The sequence below is a fragment of the Schistocerca piceifrons genome, chromosome 2, assembly GCF_021461385.2.
Source record: "Schistocerca piceifrons isolate TAMUIC-IGC-003096 chromosome 2, iqSchPice1.1, whole genome shotgun sequence".
Lineage (NCBI taxonomy): Eukaryota > Metazoa > Arthropoda > Insecta > Orthoptera > Acrididae > Schistocerca > Schistocerca piceifrons.
In genome coordinates this window covers 654,313,873-654,338,935 of record NC_060139.1, presented here as the reverse complement: position 1 = coordinate 654,338,935, position 25,063 = coordinate 654,313,873, and the positions used below count along the sequence as shown (strand labels likewise).

The following is a 25,063-nucleotide window of genomic DNA, read 5'->3' as shown; positions in this document are numbered from 1 at the left end:
GCGCAGGTTCCGCCAGCCCCACGGGCGGCGCTGAGGATGAAGATATCGACTTCGCCTCGGCCAATTGCCACCTGTGTACACTTCGCGAATGACCAGACGACAACGGACAGAAACCTACTCGGAAGACAGAAGAGCAGCTCTCGCCCACTTGGTTATACAGCATCGTCCAGGGCTGACTTAGAGATGGAACGTCGTTTAGTGAACTCTTAGAAGTGAAGATAGCTACTGTAAAATGTATTTGCTAGCTACTGTGAAGTTTGCCTACGATTATTTGCACTTAACCGTTGAGAACCTTTTCGTGTTATATTACAAGCAGTGCTGTAGACTTCATTATTCGACAAGTCACAAAGATAAGTAAACCTGTTTAACTCATTTTTGTGACTTTGTTACTATTTCGTTGGAGTGTTGTAGAACCTTCGTTATCTATCCTGTTAACTGGCACTGGGGAATAGCTGTGTAATAGTGGCAGGGAGAAATTGTCTTACCGGTGTACCGCACCAGAAACCGTTTCACGAACTCAGACTCGACCTACCCTAAAAACAGTGGCAACTCGGCCTCCACAGCAGTAGCGAAGAGGCCATTACAAAACTGGTGACGAGAGTTTACAAAAGTTACACTTCTGCATAAGATGTACCAGCGTGTTAAGGGCATGGTTTAGAATTCCATCAACATAATCGCTAGTGCTACCTAATTTGGGCCTGAATAAATTGAGACAGTACTTTCACAATGCGGAACCTGGTTGCAGCAGTGTACTTGGCATCCACTATCGTTTGCAAACACTACCTGGACAGTTGAAGGAAGTCGCCGTGACTTTCATTGGAGAATTAATTATGAGCTGCTTCTGCAAGGAAGTTAAGAAAGTTTTGGTTACAGATGCTGTATTTAAATATTGGAGAGTCCACAAAATTCTGCAGCTGAATTTGTAGCACTATTTATGTGCATGCTCTTTGCCGTGTCGTGACCGCCAACATTGATAGACAAAAAATTACATCATTTTAATTTGCAATAATTGTTGCTACATTATTCATTTGAACAGATGTATAGCGTTTCGCACCAGTCAGATGCGTTTTTTTATCCACCATGGTAAAACATTTGCAAAGTAATAAAGGTTTTCAACAACATGCAGTTTAATAAATGTTTTGTTAGTCATGCATTCATGCAATAGCTTGTGCATTACAGTTGTTAACAATTCCTTGAGTGTCTTAAATTAATTTCTTATAGTTTCGGTCTTACATGCGTATATGATGCGCAGAGTATAATGCTTCTGCTGGAAGCGTAATACGAAGCAAGAGGTCATTCAGGCAGTCGCATGCTGACCAGGTAAACTCCCCATCGCAACCCCTCAGATTTGGTGGTAAGAGCCCGTCAAAAACTGAACACAGATGAAGCAAGAAAACGGGAAGAAGGTGTACTGAACTGTGAAGGAAAAAAAAAACGATATAGAAACAGTGAACGGTCCAATCACAAAAAGTGCAACATATGGCACGTACAAGAGTCACATCGTCGTGGTTCAGTGGTTCCAGTGTTGGACTGCAAAGCAGGCGAGCTGCTTTCAAAGCTCCCTTGTACCAACGTTTTTTTTCTTTTTTTTTCTCGCTGTATTCAGTTTTGTGCCTTTGTCGTGGTGTAACTTCCGTTATCAACAGTGAGGTGTAAGAATGGGACCTATAATGAAACTTGATTCCGCACAACTACTCTATTAGCAGCTGAAAGTAAGTAGCTTTCGGATGGGAACCGCAAACGTTTAATGACTAGGCGACAATTCAACCGAGTCCTCCACCGAGAAACATGTTAGTTGTGTCAGCCACGGCATTAGTGACAGTACGTGTGTCATGTGATAGGAATCTTTATCGAAGCACGTAACTTGTACGCCTGGTAAGTCAATAGGATATGCCTCCTTGCCCAGTTTAGATGTTCGTATGAATGTGAATGTGATTACTCGCGAATAAATAATGAAAACGTAATAGTTTGTCACATAAGCTACAAAAAATGAATGCAACAGTTTCACAATCTGTTTTCCCTGTGCTCTATCAAAACATACGTTTTAACGTTTTTGACGTTACTTTCCGTTTTGGAAGTTTTTACTCTTGAATTCCCTTCATGTAACATAGTTCACACCCGTTTATTTGTTTTTTTTTTTTCCATTTCTGTGAGACGTCTGTGCGGTATCTCGCCTGTTCTCACTATTCATGACGTTTCCTTGCGTGGTGATGTATTCTTACCACATGACTCATGTTCTGTAATCAGTGATAGTATGACAACAAGTGACCGGAAGACAACAAGCATATCAATGACCGGACGTACAGTTCATAATTTTGTGAAAAACAAAATAAAATAAAGGCCACGAAGGAGTTTTGAACACGGCTCGTCCGCATTGCCGTCCAACACCGTGACCACTTAACCTCTACACTGTGACTCTGCCGCTTCACTCAACCTTACATTTGTTAATCTTTCTAGTTTTTATTTCGTTTTTTTTTCCACATTTCAATACAACATCTTCCTGTTTTCATGCTTGATCTGTGTTCTGTTTTTGGTGAGGTTTCCACTGGGTCATCTTACCATGAAATCTGAGGAGTATGTGATGGGGAGTTTCCCTTGTGAGCAGTTGTCAGGAATTCGATGAGCAGTACTTCAAGAAGGAGCTATAAGTGCTTGAATTTGGATGAAAGAGGTAATGTGTCAGTACTGGACTTCAGACGTTGAACGGCGACCGTCAGGTACATGCATCTTAAAGGAAAAAGGTTAATTAAGGGCTGCTGTGGAATGCAAGGTGAGAGGCAACACGTGGTTCAGAATTAAGTGGTACTTGCTTGTTTATTTACTATCCTCGTATTTAGAAGAAAAATTGTCATGTCTTCTTCGTTTACTGAGAACTCGGCGGGTATCCATTAACGTGGACAATGGTACGATCCGAGAAGGCAGTTAGCTGAGACGGATATATGAAGTGACAAGAGAGTCCGCTGAGAACTACTTCTGGAAAACTCTGAGGACTTAGGTTCGGTGTAACTGGGCGAGTGTCGTTAATTGACCGAACGATAGTTTAGTTATTTACAGAATGACATAAAATGTGTTACTAATGCCCCAGCGGTTCAGTGGAATCAGGCGTCTTCACTCACCTCAGTTACTATTCACACACAGCATATTTCAGTCACGTATCATTATCCTATGAAGCATAATATACTCATCCTTTAAATAATCGTATCTTCAACATCAGTTTTGCTTAGGTCTTGTGAAAGAATGGCGTTTAGGGTGAATGAATTGTTTGTCAAGTGTAAGATGTGTGGATAACACACATGTGACGATTCAGCGTGGACAGCAGGGAAACGTGTAACACGAGAGAAACTTCACAAGCGAGCAGAGATCTGTGTATTTCCTCGGAGTCTTTCGCGGCGGCGTGTCTGAATAAAATCTTCTCGGTTTTCAAGTCGCGTCAATTCGAAAATACACCGCAGCACTTCGTCGATCACATGAGCGGTGGCCATCCCAACATTAAATTTAGCATCGAGCTGGAGAAGGATGGCAAGCTTCCGTTCTTGGATGTTTTAGTTGTGCAGAAGGCAAGAGGCCGGCTTGGTAATTCAGGGTACAGGAAACCGACGCATATTGTCCGATACTTGAACGCCGATAGTTTTCACCACCTGTCCACAAGACAGCGGTCCTGAACACGTTAATAGACAGAGCAGAAGTTATTTCTGACAACTACCGTCCACAGTCTGAACTGCCGCAGTTGAGACAGATGCTCAGAGAGAATGGTTAAGCCGGCCGTTGTGGCCGAGCGGTTCTAGGCGCTTCAGTCCGGAACCGCGCTGCTGCTATGGTCGCAGGTTCGAATCCTGCCTCGGGCATGGAAGTGTGTGATGTGCTTAGGTTAGTTAGGTTTAAGTAGTTCTAAGTCCCATAGTGCTTAGAGCCATTTGAACCATTTTTGAGAAAATGGTTATAGCAAGTTAGGACGTGTGCTGCAGAGACAAAGACTGAAACCACTGTTTCGGTCCGTCCTCAGGATACGAGATATGCTGCGTCCTGTTAAAGACGACGTAGCTCTTCGTGTGCCCGGTGTGTATGGTGTCGTTTGCGAGTGCAGCAATATCTGTATATGTCAGACAATTCGTAGAGTTGCAGAGCGTTGTGGCGAGCACAAGAGACACATTAAACAAAAGAAGCTTGACAAGTTGGCCATAGTTGAGCATTGCCTGGAAAACGGACACAAAGTACAGTTTGAAAACACGAGTCTTGACTCATGCATTGATAGATTGGGATTCCTTTATAAAGGCGACGGCTGAGGTCAGAATGAACAGCAACAATTTTAACGGAGACCAGGGGAAGCAACGACGGTGCTCAACCGTTGTGGTATGGCGGGAGCGGCAGTTTCATGCGTGGCGCCGGCATCCCGCGTCACCTGACGTCACTCAGTCCTACTGTGGAGCGGAGCTGCCCAACTCACCTTCTGCGCACGCGTCGTTTCGACTCTCTCTGACCGATAACAGCGGCCTTAATCGTGGCTATATAAGCAGATAATATCAGTACCTATGTAGTTGTGGTACCCATTGCCTGCTACCTTGAACTTACGCTATCGGAGTGTGGTATGGGACTTCAAGCCCCACAGCGACATCAACGTGCACTCCAATGATGTCATTGGAATGACATCATTGTAGGATAGAACAAATCTACCCTACAATAAGACAGAGATCCACCGGTGACATTGTGACATTTTACCTCAAGCTTAGCTCCTGACTACGACGATGCAGATAACCGTCGAAAGCTCGAATTTTATTGGAATTGACGCGGCTTGAAAACCGAGACAATTTCATTCATATCTGTTTTTTCCTAGCTAACCAGCATGTTGCGCAAGCCGCAGTTCTTTTCGTAAAATATAGTACGTTGACTATTAGTGGGACTCCTAATTTGCTTGTGACAACGACTGGAATGTGTACAACTATAAAAATAGCCTAGCTAACATGTGTTTATATTCTCTGTTCTCTCCGTCTGATACATATGTGCTATTTACGTTTAGTTTTTACGCAATTACAAGTAGAGCAGTTTCAGATATACTATTTTTAATCTGCAACATTCCACATCCAACCCGAAGCTCTCTATACGGAAAAGTAATGGTAACTATGTTTAACCATAATATAAATTTCCTTTGGCTATATTACTTTCAACAGTAATGTAAGAGAAAAATGAGGATGATGGTGACACCTACGTATTCCTTATTCTCGTGGCGGCGCTGGATGTAGAGGGTGTCCAGCGAAGGAGTCCTTGATTTCAAGATGAAATATGTCGAAAACTAAGATGAATACAGGAGTACAACGAACGGTATTTTTGTCGTGAAAGTTGTCAGAATTTTATACAGAAGTTTCGAAATAATTCGAAAAGCTGCAAACAGATGGCGCTGTAATCGCAATACGTGGTGCCTATAAGCAGTGCGCCAGAGTTCAGAGCGATCAGCTCCATCGTTGAAACGTGAAAGGAAGTCACCGTACCGAAGAAAGAGGTTGAAATCATCTATTCCACTGAACAACATGTTTTTCTGGTACTGGAACACTGCAGGTAAGATCACAGTCCTACGGCAACAAGGCGCGGCTCTAAAACACGATTTAATGTTCCAAACGGACCCGATGCGAAAATCAGTCACGAGATCTACGCCAAATTCCAACGGACAGGCAGCGTGGCCGATGATCTAGCGGTGAATGTTAGCTCCAGGGAAACTATAATTCATACTGAAAATTTCGCCACGTTTTATAGAAATTTTAAGGCGAAATCCAAGGTAATCGGTTTGAAGAATTACAGCAGAGACTGGTTTGAAGCGTTCCAGCACGCAGTATGTACTGAGAATGAGCCTACACTTTTCCATTCAAAATGCAGAGCATTGCAAGTGTGGCCAGACTTTGGGAACCAGATTCTCACCGTGAAGGAGTTGATGTTGGCTGCATTTGGTTCACGGATGAAGCACACTTCCATCTGAATGGAGTCGTGAATAAACAAAACTGACGATTCTGGCGTTCCAGTAAAATTCCCATTTGTGTGAAGCGCACTCAATGTGTTCTCCCTAAATTATTGTTTGGGCTGCGGTATGCAATAGGGGTATTACAGGCCCTTTGGCATGCGAGAAACGATCACCAGTGATTGTTAAGTTGGAATTTTGAAACAGTTTGTCGCTACTGAGTGAGCATTGGATGATAGACCAGGCATTGACTGGTTCGTGCAAGATGGGTCCACACCAATCGCACCGAACAGGTGTTTCGCTTTCTTGGTGAATACTTCGGGAGTTGAATTGTAGCAAATTTAATGGGGCAGGGGTGGATTGGCCTCCATATTCGCCCGATCTAACTTGTTTTTACCTCCTTTGGTGGGGCACATGGAAAGATCCTGCCTACGGGAACCACGCCACCACGCTGGACGAGCTTGAATCGGCGGTCTGTGTAGCATCTGAACCCAATTCCATTGAGACACTGTTGCCAAATTTCGTTGTTCATTAGCGCCATCTAGGCCCTGTGAGTGGTGGACATTACGAAAAGACTGTGATGTGACCGCACAGACTGCTTGCAAGTTATGGACACTGACACTGCACGAGTTGCGCAGCGTACAGCGGCATCTCTCAGCAGCTTTTCGAACAATTTCGAAACTTCAGTATGGTATATGTATAAGATTGTTACAGCTTTCACAATAAACATAGCTTTTGTTGCACTCGTCTGTCGGTCATAGTTTTCGAGACAGTCTTGAAATCAGAGACTTCATTTTCCATGTAAGATGGTGGGGATTCAGAGGAGTTCTGTTGTTCGCGCCTAAGCTGCGGCTGTAACTGCCATTGTAACTATGTCAAACACATCAATAAGAGGAGCGATATAGCTCTTCTCATTGCCGCTACCGACCACGTACCGTTGACTGAATAAACTCATATTTACAATGCCTACTCTCTCTTGATGCTGCAGGTAAGCCTAATGCTGCGTTGCACCCATTATGCCGAACAGTATGTTGGAAGCGGTGAAAATAAATTAGTGGACTGTTATTCTTCGATTAGGTACGTCAGACGTACTTCAGTGGAACGGAGAGGCTCGCAGCTCGAAATGACCATGACTCATCGTCCATTATGCACCTGTTATGATAAATCGAACTCAAGTTGTCCCCGTTGTAGGCTAGTATTATAAGCATAAAAATTAAGAGGGTTGTAGCGCACTCCTCTAATCAATGTAGTATTAGTATGCTAGTAAGGTAACCGCAAATACAATTCGTACGGTGTGGTACGTGTGAAATGTCTCGCAAGAATTTGCAGTGAGTGTCGAGACTGTCCCTACGCTCAGGCTATCGAATCGTGCGCTAATAATGAGAGAAATGTAATGCTTTGTTAGTCGGGAGAAAATATTCCCTAAAAACAATTGCCGGTAATTGCGGTTAATGATTATCGAAAGATGAAGGATAAATTACTTAAAAATTATTTCAAGTGCTCCATGCATTTTTAGACCACCAGCAAAAATGTTACCAGCTGGACCAGCATTGGTGTTTAAGTCCCCGAAATATTTCATGCAGGCATGCCAGCTAAGAGTATACAGTAACAAAAGCCTTACCCAGTACCTTAAGTTAACCCCCCCTCCCCACCCCCTGCCCCTCAAAGAAAAAATGTAAGTTACGGAACACACAGGTATAGCGCCGTGCCGCGTGGAAGCATGAATGTTACAGCAGAGTGACTGCTGCAGGGAGGTACGGCATTGCTCAGACACTTGGCGTCGGGTGGAAGCACTCACCACTTTCTTTGGTATGGGGTCCCTGGTGGCCAGGCCGACGATGGCACCGATGACGATGATGATGTAGCCGCCGTACGTGATGTATTGCAGCACTGACTCTGAGAAGTTGCCCGGGATCGTGTAGACCACCAGCGCGATGCAGACGCAGCACAGCATCTGGAACAGCGGAGAAGGGCTCACTTCGAGGCGTAAAAGGATTTCTGTGCGACATGTGAAAAAGTAAGAAAAAAGGAGGATGTATTTTGGACCAGCTGTGTTCTCACGTAAAGTGACTTTCAGTACCACTACTGTTATCCTCTGCTGTTTTGTATGGTAACGGATCCAGTATGTTCGTGATAAAATGCATCTTTCTGCATTGTTTCCGCGGGGGAGGGGGGACGGTGGGGGGTCGAAAAGCAAGCTAATTGTTGTCGTGGAACTGGTATTTTGTCATAAATGCATTGACGGAAAATAAAATTGGAACACCAAGAAATAATTAAAGTAGACTAATGAAATTCCGGGAACATATTTGTCTTGGTAACATATGTAAGTGATTAACATTCCAAGATCAAAGGTTAATAATGTAAGCGCGAGATAAGCCATTGCAGATGTGAAATGGTGATAAATTAATAACCGGTGTAACCGTCAGAGTGCTGAACGCTAGCAGGCAAAAGTGCATGCATTGTGTTGAACAGGTGTCTGATGTCAGGTTTGTGGGATGGAACACCATGCCTGTTGCACTTGGTCGGTCAATCAGGGACGGTTAATGTTGGTTGTGGATGACGCTGGAGTTGTCGTCCGATTAAGTTGCATATGTGCTCGATTGGAGACAGATCTGGTGATCGAGCGGGTCAAAGCAACATGTCGTTAGTCTATAGAGCATGTTGGGCTACAACAGCGGGATGTGAACGAGCGTTATCCTGTTGGAAAACACCCCCTATAATGCTGTTCGTGAATGGAAGCACAATAGGTCGAATAACCAGACTGAGTACAAATTTGCGGGTATGGTACGTGGGATAACCATGAGAGTGCGCCTACTGTCACACGAAATCGGACGCCAGACCATAACTCCAAGTATAGGTCCAGTGCGTCCAGCACGCAGACAGCTTTTTTGCAAGCTGTCAGCTGGTCTCTTTCTAACCAACACACTGATTTCCGCAGGGAGTGGTTGGGCTAAAGCTCCAGCAAAGTCTCCGTTGCAAAACTTAGTGGCAGAAAAGGCGCGAAACGGGTTCCGTAGCTAGGAAAAACCGCAACCATCCGAAAATAGTTCGAACGCCAGTAAATATTAATCGAGTGTAGGAAAACTTGGAATAGAGTGCGACGAAATTTCAACGCCGTTCACCTGTGCTAATAAGAATTAAGAGGTCGTCCCTTCGACAGCGCGATAATTAGAGACGGAGCACAGGCTCGGATTACGGAAGGATGGGGAAGGAAATCCGCCGTCTATTTTGAAAGGAAACATCCCGGCATTTGCCTCGAGGGATTTAGGGCAATCACGGCAAACCGAAAACTGGATGAACGGACAGGAATTTTAACCGTCCCTCACTCGAACGCGAGTCCAGTTTGCTAACAACGCCATCTGGCTCGGTTTATCGAGGAGCAAGGACGTAATTACACTAGGTGTTAGTACTCCACCGTCGGTTGTAGCTGTCTTGAGTTGCGTATGTCGAGTACTCAGGAGGAAAATTTGTGCAGTTTCTACAAGGGTTAACCACATTCAGAGAACTGTAAGAGTAGCTTTTTTCGTCTGCGTTCGTGTAAAAACACACAATAAATTACGAAGATCCTTTTCATGAATCGGTAGTTATTTGTCTATGTTGTTTTATGAGTCTGCGCTAAAATATACCAGACTTTGACACTTGAATGAAATGGATAAATGTTGAAAAACAGCGGTAGAAATTTTCGATTTTGATGAAAACCGACGGGCAGTTGCAACAGCAATCCGCGTAGTCAAACCGTAATTACAACTTCATTTAGTTTTTTGGCCCAAGTGTGAAAGTGCCTGCTAGATATCGTACAAAAATTTACAATAGTTTGGCTGCACATTCGCTTAACCGAATTGTTAACGCGCCTACATAGCCGAAGTCGCTAACGCATGCCTGCGTGGAGGCTCTAGGCTCTGAGGTAAGCCGATTCGAATGCTCGTGGTGTCAGAAATTTTCGTTGACAGTGTTTGGACAGAAAGAGGAAGGAGAGAAGGTAGTACAAAATTTCATCACCTGTCTTTGCACCTTTGCCATGGATTAAATTCCAAATCTCCCCGCCGGCCGGAGTGACCGAGCGGCTCTAGCGCTTCAGTCTGGAACCGCGCGACCGCAACGTCGCAGGTTCGAATCCTGCCTCGGGCACGGATGTGTGTGATGTCCTTAGGTTAGTTAGGTGTAAGTAGTTCTAAGTTCTAGGGGACTGATGACCTCAGATGTTAAGTCCCATAGTCCTCAGAGCCATTTTGAACCAAATCTCCCCGTACTGACTTATGACTGAGGACAGGTGAGCTGTTGATGGTGATCCGTCCGTCGGATGGGGACGTGAAACACGGCGGCCCCCTGAGTCCTGTCCGAGAGGACTAGGATACGTGCCAGCACCGCAGCTCACCCTCTCCTTTCTCTCATCCTAATCATGCAACGCAGACATAGCACTACACTATATAAGCATCCATTACACTTACTTAAACTCTGAAATACACATGCCACACAACTTTCACATATCCACAACGAAAAGGTCTGATGCGCGCGGCGGAAGAACACACTTTCCGACAGGCGCCGAACCCACCCCGTGGGATATCACACGCAACAGTGCCACACAACATTTAGCTTTTTCTCGAATTGTTTCATACTTAAACTTACTTGAAGCGAGTGTACGATGAAAAACAGATAAATATGGCTGTTGATGAACAAGAATGGCATATACGAAAATTCGTTGGGAAAATGGAAGTGACCTGTTCTTAACTGCAGGAAGTGTACTCGTTTTATATTCGTTTGAGTGAATTCTTGGGCCGTAGCAGTACGACGTGCTGTCTATATTTGCAAAAAGATGTGAAAGAACATCTGTCAACACGTCGCCAGTGCTGGAACAAGACTCGGGAGATAATGCGGCTAGAACAGTATCAGCAGTTTTTACTGTTTTGGGCAAGGGCGATATTCCGTTATGGAGTCTGTCAAAACACATTGTGTTTCTCGACAGCTGTCACCAGAAATGGTAGCAAAAACGGCGACTGGGCTGGGTTTGTGTTATCAAAGAGGCGGCGACTTGAAGCCACATATGGCGAGCGTAACGCACGTAATCCTTGTGTGACGCACTCGCGTGGTTGTCCGAATGACTAGGCGCGCTTTTAGTTTCTATAAACTTACCCACTGTTTACCAGACTGTCTGTTTTCTCCCCAGTTTTGTTATATCCACATTTATACTTAGCGAGCGTTTGAGCCATGCCGGCTTCACACACGCCACGACTGATTCTGCAGGATGCCCGTGCTAAAAGCGACGTTGTTTCTCGGAGTCAGTACGATAACTTGTCATTTTACTGTGTCGCGATGAATGTATCTCGAGGAGCAGCCAAACGACAGTCAGAGATTCTCTAGATGCCGTCCATATGAGACAAGGTGATGATTAATAGGAGAGAAGTTTTCGAGTACGATAATGTAAAGGCTGTCACGTAACGACACCGTCAAACTTACTGACGTTGTAGAGGGCAGAAACTTGTCGATATAGAGTGGCAAAATTTAGGGGCACACCCTTTCGGCAGCAAATTTACATTTGTACACCGACGGACCGCAAGAGCAACTGTTCCCAGTGGGTCTAACGGCGCTGGGAATATTAGGTGACGTCGGTTGCGTCCTCGGTTGTCACAACAACGTAGAGAACGCTAAACGCGCTGGAGGCAGAGGAGGAAACGGACGAAGTCATGTTTTCTGCTGAAGGGGTTTTCTAGTGGTGGCAGACCTCGGTCCCTCTAACTCCAAGGTTCTGTACCATCTTTGGATGACGTTACGATACACTGATCGCTATAGCTATGCATGTGCTACCTAATATGTTCCAAAACATCGCGCATAAAAAAGGGGTTTTCCTGTGGCTCATACCTTGCAGTTCTATTGGTGATAGAAAGGTAGTGTCAAGTGTTTCGGATACTCCTTGGAATAGGGTCCATTTGTAGGCTCAACAGAAGGATCGTCTTATCCCACAGTACATCGTCAAAGTTTGCATATTACACACTTCTTTCAGCTTAGGCAAATGGAGCAAATCCGTTGGTTCTTTTTGCTTTATGTGTGGTCGATAGTATGTCTCAAGGGACTTGTGCAGGTGTCATTTAGTTCCTGCGCGGTTCTTGAGAAAAATCGAAAAATGGTTTTTGGGTACAAAAAGCGAACCGTGGATTCGTAGACGCTTCTGCACAGCAAAAAGCTGAAATATTTACTATATATTTCTAAGATTCCAACCTCGAACAGCCTTCAAAATTTTCTTGGTATCTTTGCCCGTTTACGAGATACAGAGATTCAAAGTTTCCCTACTTGTACTTTTAATCCGGTGTAAGGCGAAATCTACATAATACATACATAAAAAAAATGTTTTGCTTCACCCTGGTTCCCAGAATTCCAGAACGTAGACGTTGACTGTGGACATTGTATCACAGACACAGTCCTTTTGACTGTTCAGAGATGTCACTAAACCCGCCCAAAGGTGTAAACAACCATACATGAGCTGCGCCTGTTAGACGGAGGGGTTCCGACACGCGATCAATTCCAGTCATTCCACCAGGAAGGAGGTCCACGTCTCGTGTTGTCTGTAGTTCAACCATGCCTAGACGGTCAATAGCGCGGTTCAATCGCGTACGCATTGTTACTTTGTGCCAGGAAGGGCTCTCAATAAGCGAAGTGTCCACGTGTCTCGGAGTGAACCAAAGCGATGTTGTTCGGACATGGAGGAGGTACAGAGAGACAGCAACTGTCGATGACAGGCCTCACTCAGGCCGCCTAAGGGCTACTACTGCAGTGGATGACCACTACCTACGGATTATGTCTCAGGGGAACCCTGACAGCAACGCCACCATGTTGAATAATGCTTTTCGTGCAGCCACAAGACGTCGTGTTATTACTCAAACTGTGCGCAAGCCCAACTTCACTCCCGACGTCCATGGCGAGGTCCATTTTTGCAACCACGACACCTTGCAGGGCGGTGCAGCTGGGTCCAACAACATGCCGAATGGACCGCTCAGGATTGGCATCACGTTCTCTTCACCGATGAGTGTCGCATATGCCTTCAACCAGACAATCGTCGGGGACGTGTTTGGAGGCAACGCGGTCAGGCTGAACGTCTTAGACTCACTGTCCAGCGAGTGAAGCAGGGTGGAGGTTCTCAGCTGTTTTGGGGTGGCATTATGTGGGGCCAACGTACGCCGCTGTTGGTCTTGGAAGGCGGCGTAACGGCTGTACGATACGTGAATGCCATCCTACGACAGATAGTGCAACCATATCGGCAGCATATTGGCGAGGTATTCTTCATGGACGACAATTCGCGCCCCCATCGTGCACGTCTTGTGAATGACTTGCTTCAGGATATTGATATCGCCCGACTAGAGTGGCCAGCATGTTCTCCAGGATATGAACCCTATCGAACATGCCTGGGATAGATTGAAAAGGGCTGCTTATGGACGACGTGAGCCACCAACCACTCTGAGTTATCTACGCCGAATCGCCGTTGAGGAATGGGACAATCTGGACCAACAGTTCCTTGATGGACTTATGGATAGTGTCACGTCAAATACAGGCATGCATCAATGCAACAGGACTTGCTGCTGGGTATTAGAGGTACCGGTGTGTACAGCAGTCTGGACCACTACCTCTGAAGGTCTCGCTGTATGGTGGTATAACATGCAATGTGTAGTTTTCATAAGCAATAAAAAGGGCGGAAATGATGTTTATGTTGATCTCTCTTTCAATTTTCTGTAGATGTTCCGGAACGCTCGGAACCGAGGTGATGCATAAGTTTTTTGATGTGTGTATATAACAACAAACTGCTTAAATTTTAACGGTATATTCTCTAGGCTTTCATCTAGAAGTGTCATCTTCACGTTTCCAAAAATATTTATTCGTTATCGGGAAACACCCATGGTTTTTGGGTAACAAATTCAAACCACGGATTCAAAGACTACCATACAAAACAAATGGCTTGTATTTTTTCAAGATATTACTAAGATATAGATCTTGGACAACCTTGAACCTTTTCTTGATTTCTTTTTCCGTTTTCGGGATACAGTGTTTCAAATTTACCCTCCTTGTACACGTAAAATACGTACGTAATAACTGCTGTGAGGCGAAAACAAAGTTTATAAAGTGGCGTACAACGGAAAAGTATACTGCAAAGTGCCTCCGTTATAAGAAGGGTTCTGGAAACACCATTTTGTAGCACTGAATCGCATGCAAAATTTTTGTGTGTGTCAAATCCGATCTGCAGTGTAAAATTAGTTTTGCAATATTTCAATTGCACATAAGTAAACTAACAAAATTTTAGTGACCCATGAAGTTATTTTCCTACGAGTGAAATGCATTGCTGTAGCAGGGAAACGAAGGGGCCGGCCGGAGTGGCCGCAGTGGGAATGAATGAGTGAGATAGTAGCAGTAAGAGAGAGCAAGCGTGAGACAGGGACACTGACAGGGACAGTGGGAGGAGACGCTAGAATTGGCGCAGAACGAAGGAGAGTGTGGATGTGAGATAGGAGACAGTGACTGAGAGACACAAAGACGTGATGACAATGAGTGAGTGAGTGAGAATGGGCAAGTGGGAGTACTTTACACATATTTTCAAACCTATTCTTTTTTGTCACTTGCATGTTTAACGTCAAAATTTAACACATTGATTAGTTTGTAAGGTAATCAAACGTTTGAAACTGTTTTATACGTTGGAGCTCCATTCTTGAAAGAATCGGGCTTGGGGCGTTTGTTGGTCTTTCTGATAACAAACTTTCTTAACAGTTTGCTGACAAGCTTTTTTTGGTGTCATTTACGTCCAACTGAGATGGCGAAATTTATGTCGTTATTACTTCTCCTGTACATATTCTTAAGTTTTCGAAAGAAATAACAAATTTTAATTAACTTCCATTAAGCACCGTAAAATTATCGTTTCTCTTATTACATATCTAGTACTGTGCGCCGAACGGTGGCTGCCTCTGAGTATGCTGGATGGCGACTTGTATTGCACGTTTGAAGTAGTAATCTAGCGTGATGGCTCACGGAACTCTGTAAATGCGAGAACGGAAAACCGAAATTTCACTGGCTGTCACCGTGATCAACTCAAAAAAATTGGTTCAAATGGCTCTGAGCACTATGGGACTCAATTGCTGTGGTCGTCAGTCCCCTAGAACTTAGAACTACTTAAACCTAACTAACCTAAGGACATCACACACATCCATGCCCGAGGCAGGATTCGAACCTGCGACCGTAGCAGTCGCACGGTTCCGGACTGCGCGCCTAGAACCACGAGACCACCGCGGCCGGCTGATCAACTCACTGAACCAGTATTCTTAAGGAGCGACACTGAAATTGCCTTCCACTCATCTTCATACAGATTTTCCATGGTTTTCCTGTACGACGTGTGGTGAATGGCGGAAGGATTTCTGTGAATGGTTCTTGTGGTCCACCTATCGGTACCACGACAGCGACAAATATTTTTGCCCTTTCGTGGTTGCTTTCGGAACTTGGAGAAAAATACTACAGACCTTGAGGTGGATATGTGGAAGGACGTGCGATAAAATGGCGCGGCGTGTGTTTATATGTGGCATAGTACGTTTGTTCCTCGAAAATCAGATCTAATCACCATCCTGTCCATTCCAAGACTGTCTGAAGTAACTAATTATGCATCTTGTAAGGACATTATATATTTCATTGTGTATTTTATATTGTTATATATAGCAGCGTAATTGGTTTTTCAATATATAATGCCGTTACAGAGCATATACAACGCTGAAGGTCCACGAGAAACAAAAATAAGTATACATCGTAGACATTGTTTTGAAACGTTGCTACACACGTCGGTTTACATAATGAGGATGTAGTATGTCCAAGAAAACTTCATGGAATGTAGAAAAAGTTGGTGTGTGATATGTGAAAGCTATCTTCAAATGTTATGTTGAAAAATTGTATGCAATATTTCATGTTTTTCATTGTCAGAAGAACAAATGTGTTTTGGTACTGATTTGTTATACTTTTTTCCATTATTTACCTTCCTAATGGAATATGTCTTAAGTTAAAAAATTAACTCTGAAAATCCTAGATTCATGTGAAAATATGACTCTAGTTAGGTTCGTGAGACACATGCGTACAACTTCGATTTTCAGAGACGACCAGTTTAGAAGTTTATTGGAAGTGAATGTGTATTATTTATCACAAAACGAGACAATTTTTGACCTTTTATTTTCCAGATCTAAGCAAAAGAAGTTTTCGCCATGAAAGGGTTAAAATCTTAATCTTCTGCCTGTTTCTTTTCAGATCAACTCAAAGCTGGAACAGGGGTGAGGGGAGGGGGGGGAGGACAGAGCCGCGCTGTTCGTTTCCCTCGCAGTGGGTCGTAAGCGCGGGCTATAAACGCCCGTTGAGGACATCGAGATGTCGGCTTCTGAGTGAAGTCCGTTGTGACGGCGTTTGGGCGTTGGATGTGACATCAGTTATATTGCGGAATCAGGAAATGGCACGCGTTACGACAGCGCCTACACACCGCCGCCTCTCTCGAGTTCTCGGTTGGCTACTGCGCCTTAAGGAAGGCACTCGCCGACAACAGCTGGGACCAAGCCACGGTGTGTCTGTTTTTCTGGAAAAGTATTGTACCAGCTGCCTTGAGCAGCTCGTACTACATATATCTGCTTTAATTTACTGAGATAGTTGTGCCTGCGTCTTTCCGCGAAATTTCTTTTCTTGCAAAGGGGCCCAGTTAATAATTGCAAAACTATTAGTATAGGAATTGTAAATTTAGCATAGCAAAGGGATTTTTTTTGAACTGTCGGCTGTGATTAGCAAGGCATTCTGATACTTCTAGTCTATAAATGATAATTAATTGAAACACTTAGCTGCCGACATGTGTTGTTGATATACCTCGATGGGGACAGCTGAAAATGTGTGCCCCGACCGGGACTCGAATCCGGGATCTCCTGCTTACATGGCAGACGTTCTATCCATTTTTTTTCCTTTTTGTTCGATATAGTTCGTTGCGTTTGGTCTGAGCGGACGTCACAAGACATCCATTCAAAGTTGATCGTTGGTTCCTTGACTCAGTTTTTCTATTACTGAGAGCACGCAGCCCTCTGACCGAACACGCTGAGCTACCGTGCCGGCATCCATCTGAACCACCGAGGACACAGATGAATAGCGCGACTGCATGGACTTAATCCCTTGCTCGCTTCCCGTGAGAACCACATTCCCAACTGTCCACAATCTACGTACGTAATGTACCTAGTAGTTTAAACGGCGCCGTACTAAGGAAAAAAAGACAGGAGTGTTCCTTCGACGACGAGGCTATTGGAGACGGATTAGGAGGTCAGAACGGACAGAGATGTAAAAATAAATCGGTTTTATCCTTTCCACAAGAACACCCTGGCATTGGTCAAAAATGATTTAGACCAACTACGGTAAACGTAACCTGAAATGGCAGACAGCGGTTTGAACACTGCTGTTTCCGATTGCGATCTCAGTGCCTTAATCCCATAACCTGCAACCATGTGTGAGACTCGTGGTCCGGTATTCGGCCCAAACGTGATTATTACGAGCGTGGCCTGTGGTAAGTTGGTCGGGCGAAACGTAAACGTCACGGGAGTGGTCCGTGGTACATCGGTTGCGACTTGGGATGCGTCCACCACGCACACCGCAGACTAGGCTCGTGACAGATTCTTCTCTCTTTGTATCACACTCAGTTACACGTCATTCTTGGCCACGTTCACTCGTCGAAATATATCTTCTTATATATTAGGGGCGTTTCCCCACAAAATGTTTCAAAACACAAATGAAGTGGTTACATTGAGCGCTATGTTGATATTTCTGCTGCCGACAGTGACAATAATGACATCATACGTCCTGTACGACAAAAATGCAAGCGATTAGTTACTGAGGATGATACAGCTGACGGAGATCAGCTACGGAGAGCCTGGATATGGAAAGAAATAAGTAGTAGTCAAAAGATTTGGAACTGTACAGTGATTACTGACGTGAAAGGGGGAACCGTGCGTCAAGTAGGAGTAAATAGAAGAGAACTAGATATATTTAACATAGGATTTGATAACATGTTCTGGGAAAATATTGTAAACGAGACTAACCGGTACGCAGAACATATACGAACCAATGCAAACAGAATATGAACAATCGACAATAGGTTTCCTGTGGATTGTAATGAAATTAAAAGATACTTAGCATTATCGATAATAATGCCTCAGGTGAAAAAACCAAAATTCAACTAAACTGGTCGAAGGGAGTTATTATAGAAACGCCCATATTTAGCAAAACAATGCCGCTAAAAATATATCTACAAATTACAAGATGTTTGCACTTCGACGGCATTATAAGATGCCTGCACTCTGCCAATCTGGTTGCCAATACAGACAAACTGAGCAAAATAAGACCTGTGACCAAGTTCTATACTTGAATTAGAAATTCAAAGAAATGCATACAATGAAACAGGACATTACTATCGATGAATCGCTCATTCAATAGAAGGAATGCATATCTTACAAACAGTTCAATCCACCGAAAAGGGCACGTTTCGGTATTACATGCATTTTACAAATTGCGAGAGTCAGATTCAGGTTATTGCTGTGTCGTCACAACATATACAGCCATGATAAGATTAAGTGTGGTGACACCAAAAGACTATCACAGTCGGTGTTGTGCACAGGACAAACCTTATACCTAGGCAATTAGTAATCTTCGCCAAAATTATTTATGACACTTTCTTATAATTGTAAAACAAATGCTATTCGATTAGAAACAATACGCCAAAAGAGTTCTGTAAAATAAAATTACGGAAGAGGGGGTACAGAATGAGGAGCTGCAATCGAATACTCGCTTAAAATGGAAAAATAGCGTGATGTTCATAGAAATGGTTACACAAGGATCTAATCGTACTTCTAAAACAAGTTGTGTCATTGGGTACAACAAGGGAATGACTGTTATTGATCGACAAGACCAAGTACCAGTGTGCTTCCCAAACATGAGAAAATATATGAAAGGATGTCGAAAAATTTTATCTGTTCGATGTCGATCTTCTCAATTTTTACACATATTGCAGTAAAATAAGAAAACGGGAAAACAGAGTTACATTGATTATAGGATTGAAATAGTCGAAACATTACTGAAGAATACAACAAAACCAGATTATATATAAAGGACGGGGACGAGTATCGTGCGGAGATTTATCAGAGAGACTATATGCGGAACAGTGGCTCTGTTTTCCTGTACATATTGACCCAAGAGCATCAGAATCAAGATCATGAAAACTGTAAAGTTTGCACGAGAAATAAAAAAAAAATTATTGAAACAACGTGAGAGTGCAAAGTTCCATTAGATGTACCCACATGTTTCGAACTATACCACTCCCTTGAAGATCGCTGATTTGTGTTTTACTTTTTGTAAAAGTGTTAATTACTTGAACTATGAATGTATTCAGGAACTGAAGATAAATGGTATTGGTTTATATTGTACTGTACTGATTGATATTAAATTCTTTGTTGTATCTCTTACACAATTATTATTTGAGGCTGTAATTACTTATCAAATATTTCACAAAATTAAACCAGTTGGATATTACACATGTACTTATTCCGTAAGTCGTGCTCGATTGGTGCAACATCGGACCGATTTGCTGTACCGTGGGATGGGTCGGAGGTTGGGCAGTCGTGTGCACATTTTGTGCCAAGGCCGTTGGAACTTAAATCGTAGGTTATGGGGTCAACCACTGCGCCACGAAGGTCTGTTTGGTAAGAGAGGAAACAGTAGCACGAACACGACCGTTCTTTACTAGGTATTCTCCTGTTGGATACACTGTGGTCAAAGACCAGCTCACTCGCGCTCTTACAAGCTGTACGATTTTACGTGAAATGTTGTAAACATTGGAACCTGAAATAGTTCACGTCCACAAAGCTTGACACCATTGTCTCCAACACGCACAGTCTTAAGCGAGAGAAATGGAAGGTAAAATTTTGTAAATAGCAGTAAACGTGACAGGATGAACCTCATTGATTCTCTTTTTCAGCAGCAAAACTATTCAAGATGAAAGAACTAAATTCAAATAACACTCAGTAAAATACAAGAATAAGTGAAGCATCTCACCAGCTTTGGATCATTTACCTTGGAATGAGTAATATTGTTTAGAAATGCCTGCTCACAATACATTATCGCGTAGAGCAACATTTCTGTACGACAGAGTGTCTTTTTGTACTTACAAGTGCGCATGTTGACGCTGCCCGACATCCTAAGCTATCCTCTTGCCACTGCTGGATCGTCACCAAGTATTTCATATGCAGACTTACTGGGGTGATGTTTATCCAGCAACATTATGGAATAGTCTGATATTCTGGAACTGTACACCACCTACTGGACACCACTGCCAACCAAGTATTGTTTACCATAACGTGTTCTATCACGGCTACGCAGTAGGGTATTTAGAAGACGAGATTTTAAATATATTCCGTCATTAGTTTCCTTTACACGCTGTGCGATATTTATCTGCAAATTTCGTGCCCCTGTAGGTGTTCCTTACGAATTAGGCAATACGAAATGTTGCCATCTGTCTGAACATGATTGTTCGGCGCTTATTTACCGTAGATCATAGTGTTCTGATCTTGTAGAAGAACTCAAATAATATACGAAGCGAAAGTTTGGGGGACTAATAAATACAAGGAACAAAATCTCTCGTATTTAGCATGAGTAGCTGCATTCGCAACAGTTCCGTTGGTTTTGAAAATACGACTTGTTGGCATATTTAAAACCAGTTGGAGTCTTGGAATCAATGAAATTACACGGGGCATATACACTGAGAGCGAAACAAACCGGTACACCTGTTTAATATCGTGTAGGGCTCCCGCGAGCACGCAGAAGTGCTGCAACACGACGTGGCATGGACTCCACTAATGTCTGAAGTAGTGATGGAGAGAACTGGCTCCCTGAATCCTCAGGGCTGTCCATAAATCCGTAAGAGTACGAGGGGGTGGAGATCTCTTCTGGACAGAGTGTTGCAAGGCATCCCAAATAAGCTCAATAATGTTCATGCCTGGGGAGTTTGGTGGCCAGCGGAAGTGTTTAAACTCAGAAGAGTATTCCTGGAGCCACGCTGTAGCAATTCTGGACGTGTAGGGTGTCGCATTGTCCTGTTGCAATTGCCCAAGTCCGTCGGAATGCACAAAGCACTTGAATGGATTCAGGTGATCAGACAGGATGCTTTAGTGGGCGTCACCTGCCAGAGCCATATCTAGACGTATCAGGGATCCCACACCATGCAGAGCATCCACCACATTGAAGAGTCCCCTGCTGACATGCAGGCTCCATGGATTCATGAAATTGTCTCCATACCCGTAAACGTCTATCCGCTCGATACAATTTGAAACGAGACTCGTCCGACCAAGCAGCATGTTTCGAGTCATGAACAGTCCAGTGTCGGTGTTGACAGGTAGGCGTAAAGTTTTTTATCGTGCAGTCATCAAGGGTACACGAGTGGGCCTTCGGTTCCGAAAGCCCATATCGATTATGTTTCTTTGAATGGTTCGCCGCTGACACTTGTTGATGGCCCAGCATTGAAATGTACAGCAATTTGCAGAAGGGTTGTACTTTTGTCACGTTGAACGATTCTCTTCAGTCGTCGTTGGACCCGTTCTCGCAGGATCTTTTTCCGGCCGCAGCGATGTCGGAGATTTGATGTTTTACCGGATTCCTGATCTTCACTGTACACTCGTGAAATGGTCGTACGGGAAAATCCCCACATCATCGCTACATCAGAGATGCTGTGTTCCATCGCTCTCGCCCCGACTATAACACCACGTTCAAACTCATTTAAATCTCGATAACCTGCGATTGTAGCAGCAGTAACCGATCTAACAACTCCGCAGACGCTTGTTGTGTTACATAGCGGTTACCGACTGCAGCGGCGTATTCTGCCTGTTTACGTATCTCGGCATTTGAATACGCATGCCTATACCAGTTTCTTTGGCGCGAATATGACACCTAGCGGAATGCTGGAAATCACGCGGTACAAGACAGCAAATGAAATAATCACATTATCGCATTATCGGTGGGAAATGTAGGCATACATCAGCTCTGGGAAGAAGGAAATGGGGGGGGGGGGGGTAGAGATTCGAAAGGGGATTGGAATTTGAAGACGATTCGTGAGATATCAGGGACCGTCAGAAAGCTTCGTCGTTGCTGGAGAAGCACTGCAAATAGCTGCTGAGTCGACCGGAACATGTGCCATTAGATGCGAGCACGCGAGGAATAGAAATATGAGTGCGTCATCGGTGGAGTGGCGTTGGCTGGCGCGGTGTAATACAGGTGATTCAACTTGGCGGGAACCCGTGCTGGGGCGGGCAGTGCTCCACCGCCGACGCTTTGTGCAACCTGTTTTGTTCCCTCGCTAATTGCTCTAACTGAAAACAAGGCCCTGCTCACTTAGCTCATTGTTCCACAACAGCCTCACGTGCTTGACGTTTTCAGGTGACACTCTCCTGCAGCCTCTGACGCGGCAAACTAATAATGATTCGGTACGGTGCATACGTCATCAGCAATTGTAGTCGTGAAATTTTATTGTGCGGAAAGATGATGCACGGGAGACGAATGTTAATACGCGTTACAGGCTTCATCTTACTGCAACCTCGCATGCATGGTGTGCCAAGAGGAATGGTCAGTTTTCAGGGGTCTCACAGGAATGCTGCTTCGGAGCAAAAAAGTCTAGTAAGCATGGGCTATAAAATGCATACCTTAAGAGATATGAGCTCATTGTTCAATGGAGAAGATGTGTTTCACAGTAGCGTAGATGAGCAAGTGCTCATAGTGCTGAAGGTATGTCTTTTAGAACGCATGTTTACTGGATTTTTTTTCCTGTTTTCATACTGCCACCTCACAAAATGTGGAAAGCAAAGAGCTTCCAGCAGAAGAGTTCTGATCTACAGTATCGAAGAAGAAAAGATTACTGACAGCTCTTAAGGTATGCACTGTAGAGTCCATATTGACCAGACTATTTTGCTTTGAATTTTCGTTCCTGTCATGTTCCTCAGAATTGACCATTCTTCATGCGATTACCTGTATATTTATGCTAACTGAGTAAGGCGAGTACTGTAACCATATTATCCAGCTATATTTACCTGCTAAGCAAAAGAAACGTACTTAATATGGCTGTTATGTATTTTCAATTGATCATCTTCTCTAAATAATGACGATCGTTGTTGAAGAGCAATTATATTATATTATCACCTTACATCATTATTTACTGAATTTACCAGTTGCCACTGGCTTTTATTCCACTTATGATGCTCTGCAGATTTATAAATGTCATCTTTATGTCGAGTCCTCTGCTGATTCGAAGTTGAGCTCACATGCCAGATTGCTGTGGCTGCGAATCCAGACATATTAGAAAAATGGATGTACGTATGTGCCAGACTTGGCACTCACATCTCCTACCGTCAGGTAACAATCGCTGTAAGGGTAAAAACCACCTACCTATCGTAGTTCAGGAGATATAACGTTATAAGAAAATGAGATGCGTGAAAAAATGCATCATGCATGAAGTAATAATACATTTATTCTTTGCAACTAAGACACTCCTACCTTAGAGTCAACTTCAGGAAATCCCTGATGCCTTGCAGGGCTTTTTAACAGCTTTCAACTGCGAAGCCTAAACGGATGTAGGCTGAAACAATAGCCCGCTATAGAGCTTTGATGAGGCGCTGCCGTAGAGACGTTTACAAAATCAAATGGTTCAAATGGCTCTGAGCACTATGGGACTTAACATCTGAGGTCATCAGTACCCTGGATTTAGAGAACTACTTAAACCTAACTAACCTAAAGACTTCACACACATCCATGCCCGAGGCAGGATTCGAACCTGCGACCGTGGCAGCCGCGTGGTTTCGAATTGAAGCGCCTAGAACCGCTCGATCACAGCGGCCGTCCGAAGAGGTGAGTCGTGATGGGAACCAACGCTGAGGCAGTTCGGCACTGAGGCAATCACGAATGTCTGAAAGTAAATGTGGTCGAGCGCCGTCTTGTTGCAAAATGAAATTTCTACTGTCTTGCTGTAATTTTGGCATAAAGGATTGCTAAAATATGTCCAGCTACACGAAATCAGTCGCAGATTTATGCGTAAAGAAAATTGGTCCATACTTTTGAAGAGCATTGGCGCGAAAGATGTTAACTTTAGGTGAACCACGAATGCGTTTCACAATCTGGTGTGGATGTTCTATGCCCCAAATACGCAGATCATGACAATTCATCTTTCCAGACACGTGATACATGGCTTCACAACTAAAAACCAGCTTTTGTGAAGAACCGTCTTCTTGCAGTAACTTCCGCTCAGGTCATTGCAAAAACTCATGTTAGTGTCCCAAGTAGTCAGCGCATCTAACAACGTCAGCCAGTTTGGTTCACATGCAGACGTCTGCGTACCATGCACCAGACGTTTGACTGTGGTATCTACAGTTTCTGTTCGCAAGTGTGTAACGTAGCAAGTTATTACGAAATAACATTCGATGCAGTAAGGCACGTAGCCGTGTAGCAGGGTGGTTTCAGGATGGCTACGTTTTCTCTTCGCTCTGACTCATAGCGCAGCTGACGCTACCAGCCGTGAGAACGGTCTCAAGTAACATTGTCGGTATGCAAATTCATACCCTCTACGAATCTAAATAAACCATAGTAAATATCAACCGATCTTGTTCAAACTTGGTACACAATCTTTTGTTATTAAGGAAAGGATCCTGTCAGAATCTCAGATTTTATCTATCGTAGTTACAGAGATCGGGAAAATCACTTAAATATCCTAAAACCGACTCTTATGTTTCAAAACTCAGTTAGGAACAATAACCAAATGTCTTTTATTATCATCTGAAGTCATAACAAATCTCACAGTATCTAAAATCACTTAATTGGAATTTTCTTTTCAAAACTTTAATCACTCTACGTTACGTAGTATAAAAATCATTCAAAATCATTATTTGTTTATTATTTTTTGTTTTGTGAGTACGTGGGAATGAGTCAGAGAATGTATGTGGGACATACGTTAAAACTTAATGTCATTTTATGTAAAACCTTATAAAATTGAACCGTGGGAAAATTGTGTTGGAACCACGATGTTGATGACGTATGCTGATGTGTGCCTGCTTTTGTAAA

At 43.7% G+C, this 25,063-nt stretch overlaps 2 protein-coding genes across 2 annotated transcripts in view; one reads left to right on the top strand and one right to left on the bottom strand.

Moving 5' to 3' along the window:
• LOC124775900 (adenylosuccinate lyase) overlaps positions 1-25,063 on the top strand; it is a 492,241-nt gene that overhangs the window by 92,509 nt on the left and 374,669 nt on the right. The gene's annotated exons all lie outside the window — the stretch shown is intronic.
• Positions 1-25,063, bottom strand: part of LOC124775902 — a 37,079-nt gene that overhangs the window by 5,453 nt on the left and 6,563 nt on the right. Inside the window, exon 2 of the mRNA XM_047250738.1 lies at positions 7,743-7,898. Coding sequence (XP_047106694.1) covers positions 7,743-7,898 — 156 coding nt within the window. The remainder of the gene's footprint in view (positions 1-7,742; positions 7,899-25,063) is intronic.